Source organism: Hippoglossus stenolepis, chromosome 20, assembly GCF_022539355.2.
Source record: "Hippoglossus stenolepis isolate QCI-W04-F060 chromosome 20, HSTE1.2, whole genome shotgun sequence".
NCBI classification, from domain to species: Eukaryota; Metazoa; Chordata; class Actinopteri; order Pleuronectiformes; family Pleuronectidae; genus Hippoglossus; species Hippoglossus stenolepis.
In genome coordinates, this window is record NC_061502.1 from 14,196,665 (window position 1) to 14,206,080 (window position 9,416).

A 9,416-nucleotide genomic window follows, 5' to 3' on the forward strand; every position below is an offset into this window, starting at 1 on the left:
AATCCATCAAAGGAAAAATGTTTTCTCTGCAAAAAGCAAGCTGCTAAAAGAACAAAAAGAAAACTTCCCCTGAGGAAGGTAACGTGTGTTTGAGGCGCTTTCTCTTTTGTTTTTTTTCTCATTTCATTCTCCTCTACCTCTGTCCTCTTTCTTTTGCTTCTGCTCTGTGAGGATTTCTTGTGGCACCTCTCTCTTGATCCCTCAGCCCTCATCTCTGTCTTGTTCCTCCCCCCTCTCTGTTCCCTCATACGACTCTTTGCATTTGAATCCAACATAATGCTGTTGGATGTTTCTCAGTGTGACAGGAGCCTGCTGGAATCCCACTGGGAACATTTCCCAGCCTCTTGCTGCAAGCCACAGTGAAAAGAGTCTGACCAGCCAGCGGCTCGACTGCATTCCTTTCAGGTTTAGAAAAGAATACTCAGGTCTGTGCTGTTGCTCAGAATATTCAATTTGCTGGACTTAAATTGAAATGCTTTATGAGTTCATATGCACAAAACTTTCTTTTTCAAGTTAAAATGAGTTCTGGTGCAGAAGAGCTATCTAGGGGACCAGGGGCCTCATTTATAAAACAATGCACAACGGCTTGCATTCGTAAAAAAAAAAACTGTGCACACACACACACACCTACAGACAATGTTCCCTTCATAAATCACTAAATCTTCATAAAGTTTACCTTGAAATTGCCACTTATCCTGCCCTCTACAAGCCCGCACTCAACTGTAAATGGTCAATAAAGAGCACCTCATGAATACTGATGCACAGAAATGAGGCTGCAGACCGACTGTGATCAATCATGGCAACAACTAAGAGGAAGAGAGAAGAAAATTAATTTTTCGGACTCAAAGGCTAAATCAAGGTTTCTGCACTTTGCTTAGTGGAACGATCCACATGTGCAAGTGCTGAACATTCCCTTCTCCATTCACCTCATCCAGCAAGAGGCAGCCACTGGGGTGTCCCCCCCCGACAGCACAATTGTGTTCACTGCAGCAGGTTTTACACACAAAAACTATATATAAACTATCATCGTACTTGATGATGTATGATAAGCCCAACTTTGAATGAGGACGTCCAAGTTTCTAACTCCACAAAGTGACCGATCCAAAGATAGGCTATTCTGTTCTATAGCTTGGATTAACCCTAACCCTAACCCTTTTAACAGATGATGATAACTTAATCAATTAGCCGAGTTAATGCTGTAGTGAAAAGGACTTGGTATATTATATTATTATCTAAATACATTATATTATACAAGCTTAATAGTGTCATACAGCACGTCCCATCTCCTCATACTTTTCATCCAATGGTCCCTTGACCAATGACCAATATTCTGCTATTATTAACAGCTGTTCACCGGTGTCCTATCAGGGTCTGAGAGGCGAGGCAGAGGTTTATTTTCCTCACCTGCATTGCCCTTTTCCCCCATCTTGAAAATGTTCATACAAATTAGGTCAGGATTTCCATACAGGTACATATTTGAATTATAGATCCTTTTCTACACATCCATTTCAGGCCATGTTTTGTGCTTAGGCTACAGTTAAGAATGAGGCAGCAGCTCGCTCCCACTGCAGCAGTAGTAGAGTGTCTTGTTTAATTATGCCCAGAGCAAGGGTTCGGGGTCAAGCATGGGTTACTACCTCTGCCTCGCCTCTCACACTCTGATAGGACATCAGTGAACTGCAGAGAGCCATTAGGAGACACTTGGCAGGACATCAGCCATTTGCAGGCAAGAAGCACAGGATTTGGATAAGAAAAGTAATGAGGAGATAAGACGAAAGAGTTGGGCAGGTCAGTACTGTGGTCTTACAATAAGGCTGAGTTATTGTCTTCATGGGGTTTCTCAATGTGCTCGTACAGAGGATTTGAATGTGAGTGAATGTATATTTTAAATCTTGATAACTCATCTCAGAATCTCTAAAATTAAAAGTATGTTCTGTAAGTTTCATCATGTGATCACATGTACAGTAAGTGCGCTATTACTGTATGTTCAAAGTAAAAACTTCATTACCTACAACACGTCCAGTAATTACTAACTTTCTGCCTCCGCTCACGAACAAAACCTGCATCCTGTCAAATCAGTGCAAGTCAATTGCAGCTAAGCCGGGAATGTTGTCGCTTCTATTGAGTTAAGAGATAATTTCTGATTGGTCATTATCCAGGTGGGTTAGTGAAGGACAGGAAATGAAAATACTAACCTCATTGAAGTGGGCCACCTCCTCACAGTTCTCTGCCACGCGACTGTAGGAGGGCAGACCTAGAATATAAGGAGGAATTCAAAGGTTAAAAACAGTTAAATGGTTCAGTAATGGCGTTGTGATTATTGTGATTTCAAGTTTACAGGGTGAACACTGAGCATGAGACAAGACCCATTTGGAGAAAGTAACAAAGTGCTGTACATTTACTCAAGAGAGGCTTAAGTACAATTTACTTAAATTTATTATATTCATTTTATGCTGTTTTATACTCCCACTTTTTACTTTACTACATTTATCTAACAGATATGGAGAATTTAATAATAATCAGGGTAAAATTTCACATTAAAAAACTTTGGAGGGGCCTAATATATCATAATTCATCAGTCACAATCATTTATTATTTCATATTTGATTGTTTCTGTTCTTTTCTTATCTTGTCTCCTTTGCCTCATTTGTTTCCTGCGCTGACAATGTACACTTGTGTTTTCTATTGAAATGAAATCTTAAAAACATAGTCAAAAGTTAGGATTGTGAACGCCAGACCTCGTGTCAATTCTCTGAGAGATATTGCTTAAAATTAAACTTATGTTATGTACATTTGTCACACTAGAGACAAGTGGAACGACAGATTAATGACTTAAACACCTGGGAGACACACAAACGCGAGCGGCTGTGTGGAGCCACAGGAGACAGAGAAGAAACGCAGACAGTTAAATGGCTACGATATGACTCACAATGCGACGGAGCAGAAACAGAGCAACAAACAGAGAGAGGAGACTTCAGCAAAATAAAATCATGTGTTGGTGCAGTGTGTATTCAAGGTTATACACAGCGCCATTCGCTGCACAGTAACCTGACCACTCGTGTGCTGCAGCCTGTCCTCACCTGGTGGCTTTGTGATGCTCATGAATGGTGCCGTGCTGCTGTGTGCATTTGCCTTGTGTATCTGTGGTGCGGCTTCGTGTGGGTGTTGATGTCTGTTTGGGTGCATGTGGACAGCTGATGTGTTACCGACTATCGTTTACACACACACACACATTACATACACACATTAAATACACACACAAACACAGAGCCATACAGAGTTAATTGCAGCCGCTGTCAGTTAGGATGTAATGAGTTTGAATGGGAATAAATAGCTTGTGCCTGGCTATTATTATTCTTATTTGAATTAGTATCTGTGCTGATTGTTATCTCGCATTGACAGAGCAAATAAAGAAAAAGGCACACAAACACACAAAGGCAAAACTGAAAATCTGAGACAAAACGATATATATTTTGGTGGATAAGTGATATATAAACTATCAATAAATCTGTACTGGAAAAATGTTTACTCCCTAATATTGTAATCGTCATCAGCCACCAAAAATCCATATCGGTCGGGCTTTACTGAAAATACGTAAAGCTTCATGCAACCAAATCAGTATAATTCTCTTCTTCCAATGGTGCCTATTTTGACTCGAGGTTGTAATCTCTGTCCCACCCTCTGCAACAGTATAAAACCCACATCCTTTGGAATATTCTTTTTTAAATAAGCACCACTTACATGTCAGAGAGGGAGGGAGTGAATATTCCTCCTACATTATTCAAAACAGAGGCATCGCCGTCAAAGCAGTGTTTTCATCTAACCGGAGATGTGGGCTTACAAAGTAGATCATGTGAAGCTTATGTAAGATGCTCCACGCCAAAGTAAAACAACATCATCCTGCTAATCAGGTTGGCTTTTGTCCTCGCTGGAATCAGTGAGGACGAAAGTGAAAGAGCGTGAAGAGAAAGAACCAACCTGTGGTGGAAGAAGCAAAAGGATTAAAAGCAAAAGATGAAAGAAGAAGCAGAAGATGACCTAGAACACTGCGAAGGACTCAAACTAACACAGAGTGGCCTTCTTCAGCTTTTCTCCAGCTTTTCCTGGAGCTAGAAAGAAGCATAAATGTGCATTGCATTATTTTAATCTGCCTTAACGTTCAGGGCAATAATCAGAGTCGCTCTTTCTGCCTCGTTATGGCTCCTCCATAGTGCAATTTCATTTTACTCTATTTCCAGACCGATTCGTGAGCAGCGCAATAGACGCCTTTCATCCCAAATAGGAGCCACGATTTAAGAAAACGCCACAGTAAATGTGTGTTCCAGCACAAGAACAAAGACAAAAGAGCCTCGGGAAAGGGGAGAAAATTAAAAAAAATGTCTGCAGGATACAGCAGATTGTAAAAAGCTCTATTTTCCGCAAAAAATAATTCATTCATTCAGAGTTTAAAAGATAACAAACAAACTGTCCAGCAGTGTGGATGTCAGGAGACTGAAGAGGGCTGATAAGTGGTGAAAAGAGCTGGGCAGAGAGAGGGATGGCTAATCTGGCAAGCTGCAGTTGAATATCTTAAAAAGTGATTCTGACACAGGCACCAAAGTGGAAATAATGCCTTAATTCCTCATTTAATTGTCTGATTAAATCCCGCAGGCTACAGCCGCCTATGAACACCAGGAGCTGGAGAGAGCTACAAATAACAGCGAGGATTCATCAAAGACTTGTCATGTAATCAATGTTCTGACTCCTCACATTTGAACATGACCTGCGTTATCCAGCGTCTCCAGTATCAGATAATAATCAACCAGGTTGACGGGGCAGAAAACTTCAGGCTTTATTGCTTTTTCTTTATATTACATCTGGAACGCAGTCAATGCACTGATTTATGGCTTTGATATTAATCGTTTGAATTTGGATTACGAGCCCCGTTAGACACCGTTAGGTCTCATTTCCTGTCAAACATAATAACATGTGGAGTCAGCCTTACATAACATCTCCCACCCGTCCTTCTACGGGTCATTTTAGATTGGACATGCCAGTGGTGGCAGTGGAGGTGGTGGTGGTGGTGGGAGGAGGGGGGGGGGCTTCCTGGCAGACCTCTTCCTCTTCAGACAGGAAGTTGTTTAAGCTGAAAGCACTCAGGAAGCTCTACTAACTGCAGGGATCACAAAACTGATGAACTACAGTGAATAGAAGACCTGCCTAACAATCTATATTAAATTATTATGACATATATTAAATACAAAATGAGAAGAAATGGAAAAAAAGATGTAAAGGTAGAGAAAAGGAAATTAAGTTTCTCTCACATCAGTTGCAAAAAGATCCATCATGGATGTAATTGAGGTCATCACTCTAATCTCATTTATGTAGTAAAGTGGGCGTCCTGGTAAATCGATATACGATAGGTTTAATCGCAGTTCAAATGTCTCATACAACCCACCTTTCCTGTGACTCTCTGTTATAGCTGTTATCTAACGAGACAAATATCAAAACACAACACACACTTTACATCTAAGCACTCGGATAAAGTGGTCTCTTTTTTTATATTTAACCTCACGCCAACCAACTCTGGTTTTTACTTAAAATCTCCAGGAACTAAAGAAGCACTCTGATAATATTGTTTTATTGGAAGTAACCTACACATTAAAGGTTGGAGTCTGAATGACATGAAAAAGAAGCTGTTACTTTCCAGATAACGAAAAACTTCATGAAATGTGGTTTGGCCTGAGGGAGGAAAACAACTGGAGGAAACAAGAACACACGGAATTTAGCTCTGAGTAGGCCAATGGAGCTCAACAGCACGATTACAGAAGAATAGATTCCAGTCATTTTCCAAAAACAGAGATTGTGTTTATCATCAGCCATAATACTGCATTTTTGTAGGGATTTTAGGGATGAGGAAAAGAATCCAAAGGGATGAAAATCTCTACAACAAGGTTAAATTCAAGAAGGGCGTATTAAATGACTGTGTGAAGGTGGAGGCTCATAGTGATGATGAACCTACAGGGAAATATCACCTGCAGCTTTAGGGAGCTTCAGGGCGACTTCATCTCCATTAACTGACCATGTCAAACCCTGGAAGTGATTTAAACACACGTTCCATTGCTGTGGGTCTATTTCTAAAATCCCCAAGGACTCTTCTGAACACCTGGACGACACAATCATTTGTCTGCTGCATGATTTTAACTAGTTTTACCAAGTAAAACCAAAATAAAGATGGCGAATCACGGGTGTTACACAGTTTGTGACCCCCCAACTCTGACTCTGAATTAAATTTATCAATGCTTTACTTTTTAAAATCAAACCTGTGATAAAGTATGTATGGAAAAATGTGAACAACTAAACAAACAAATAAGTTGAACGATAAAAACCTTGCTGTGATTTCTTTGAGGGTAACAAACTGTGAAAGGTAACAGAAAACAGTGCAACACCAGCTGCTACCTGGAAATGACAGGTAGGTGCAATTTGGGAAACAGGTTAAAAACCTTATTTTTATCGGGTTTATTGGACATAAAGTCTTTTCCTCCACGTGACTTTGAGAAATGAAGCGTCTGAACACCGGTAAGTGTTTTTTTGCTAATATCGTAAATCAACTGGGAAGCTTTGTGAGGATGTGGATGATTAGCTCCACCTGCTTCTAGCCTAGCATCATCAAGCTAACAGGGTGAAAAATTTCACACACATACAGTAAATGTTCTACTTACTTACTCCACGTGAATGTTAATGTTCCTCCATCACTGCTGGATGTGTGAATTAGCAGCAATTAGCAGCCGCTTGCTTACAACTTCCCCATATTAATAATTTAAGCGGGATGATCGATGCCTGGTTCACAGCCCCCAGTCCCCCGAGTGGCCGGTGTTACAGCAGATTGTGTGATCCCCTTCAGATCCTGTGACCCGGTTAATGAGGAACCATTAACACTGAGGTTTGTGTCTCTGCAGCTGATGCCTGAATAAACACACAATGGTTGTGTGCTGTCTAAATGTGTGGCCCTGTCTGGAGGTGCTGTGTTTGTTTAGTATTGTCATTATTAATTGATATATGAATCCTTTACTGTGACAATAAGTCTACGTTAGGTTTTTAAACTGCATCTAAAATATGTTAACAGATCTTTTATGGTAATTACTACTTTGGAATTTTTAATATAGTTTAGGTCCATTTCCTTGATTTCTACATTTTTTCCCACAGTATGCATTGTCTTATTTTTAGGCCCCTGTAACCCAGGATGACAGCACATAGATTAAAGTCAGATCATCATCTAAATCCACCACAGTTTATGTTATAATACTGAAACTCATTTTCTCTATTGCAGTGCATGGGATCCAAGGATGAGTTAGGAAGCCAAATAGGCAACAACAGGAGGAAGGTGCAGAATCTCTCTGCAAGAGAGCAAAGTGAAGACTAATGGTATGTGACCACTGCGACATGGGGAGATTATAAAAGCTCAGATTTGATGATGGCAATACAACTGTTTAGTTTCCATACGGCTCACCAGCCAGTCTCCCTGATGCTGCCAGTAATAAAAAAAAATACTTCTGCTTAAGACACCGTCAATCTCCAGAAGGAACTTAATTCCTTCACAATTTCTCTCACAACTACATCTTTGCAAATGTTCTTCTTTATTTTTTCTGAGATCTAATTTACGCTTCTGCCTTTTCTTTTTAAAAGAAAATCGAATGAACATGGCATGAGTGCACACCAGTGAAATGCACTTGTGTGTTAAACTGAGCAGAAACTGAATCTGGATTGTGCAGTGCAGAAATTGGGGTAAGAAGAAAGGGCGCGCATGAACACAAATCGTTACAGAAGCTTTTTGAATTTATTAGCAGCTGAACTGCAGCGAGTGTCCTGACAGTTGGACCGTGGGGAGACAGTGGAATCCTCGACATGCTTCTTGTAAGATCAAGACTCTGGTGAGTTCACTGCAGCACAGAGCACACCACTGAAAGCCATCGTTTACCCAGAGAGCTCTTAGACACTCACACCCATAGAGCAGAGGAAGAAGGGGGGGAGGTGATAGTGGTCTTGTAACATCCTACACAATGCTGCTGTCTGAGAACAGGAGTCTGATCAAAGATCAGTCGGGATGAAGCACCTGTCATCGCTCTCCAAGGTGCTGAAACACTCACACCTCTCTCTCTCTCTCTCTCTCTCTCTCTCTCTCTCTCTCTCTCTCTCTCTCTCTCTCTCTCTCACACACAATAAAATATAGGCTGTCAATGAATGAATGTGCTGCTCGTTTCAAATGGTCCCTGCGGTCCCACAGTGATTCCTGTTTCCTCTGAGCAGCAGGACAGGAGTTTTAATAATGACCCTGTAGGATCTGTACAACGCCAAAGAACTAGCGGATGGGCAGTTACCCTTAGGGTGTAACAAAGAAGACGACCCCCACACACACACACACACACACACACACACACACACACACACACACACACACACACACACACACACACACACACACACACAAATACAAATCCCAATCTCCAACATGCTCTTCAGTAATCATTGCCATCAGCTTATAGTCAATTGTAACCTTTTGACCTCTTGCCCTTATTGCTTTATGAGTAAAAAAGTAAACGCAGCATTAAACACTGACTGGAAATGTCTTTTACTATAAATAGCACCTAATATTCATATCATTTTCCTATAACGGCTGGTAACGCCTCAAATAAACATCTTGTAAAGACACCAAGTGAAAACTGTGTGCAATCAATGTAATATCACTATATTGCAAGAAGTTACTTGTGATAGATACACTGTCAAATAGTCTTGTCTGAGTTATTGTAAATAACAATAGGGATTCAGAATTTTTGTATATTGCTGTCATTTTAAGGACTTAAGGTAGCCTTTGCATTTTTGTATTTCTATAATAAATATTTTCCTTATTGATCATAGATTTCTATACTAAAGAATAATTTCTTCCTTGGATTAAAATAAAGCGCATTATGCAGCGCGTCTCCGGGGATGGAAGAGGGGTTCCCCCAACTTTTTACGCAGCGAGGTCCGCTGATGATCTCCCGTCATCCTGCCGTCACATGATTAAAATCAGGGCTTCAGTCTGATGTCCTACCTCTGAACGTAACTTTGGCGACCCGGTCCCCTTTTCCCCGCAGGTGATCGACCGTCCTCAGGTGAACCATTAGCGCCATCATTAGTCCACAGTGACAGGAGAGCGACTCCCCTTCCCGCAGATCAAACTTGAGACGCGCAATCTGTGCCCAGTGGTTTTGTTCAGGTCAGCCTCTCCTCGTGTCTGGATTCGCTGGAGCCAAAGAATCCTTTTCTGCACGGACAGCATGTAAAACACTCTACACGTGTTACCTAACAGTAATACAGTTCATCAGTGTGGATTAATCTGCGGGCTCCACGCTTCCTCCTGCTCCGTGCGTCCTGCTCATGGGTCTGTCGCGCATCTC

At 41.1% G+C, this 9,416-nt stretch overlaps 1 protein-coding gene across 9 annotated transcripts in view; it reads right to left on the bottom strand.

The window, feature by feature from the left end:
- The window catches only part of otofa (otoferlin a), a 65,905-nt gene extending 56,489 nt beyond the window's left edge, over positions 1-9,416 (bottom strand). For all 9 annotated transcript variants that reach the window (XM_035144755.2, XM_035144758.2, XM_035144756.2 and 6 more), the window contains exons 1-2: positions 9,071-9,416; positions 2,196-2,254 (exon numbers count right to left, since the gene is read on the bottom strand). In XM_035144755.2, the coding sequence (XP_035000646.1) occupies positions 2,196-2,254; positions 9,071-9,152 (141 nt within the window). In that variant the 5' untranslated portion in view covers positions 9,153-9,416. The remainder of the gene's footprint in view (positions 1-2,195; positions 2,255-9,070) is intronic.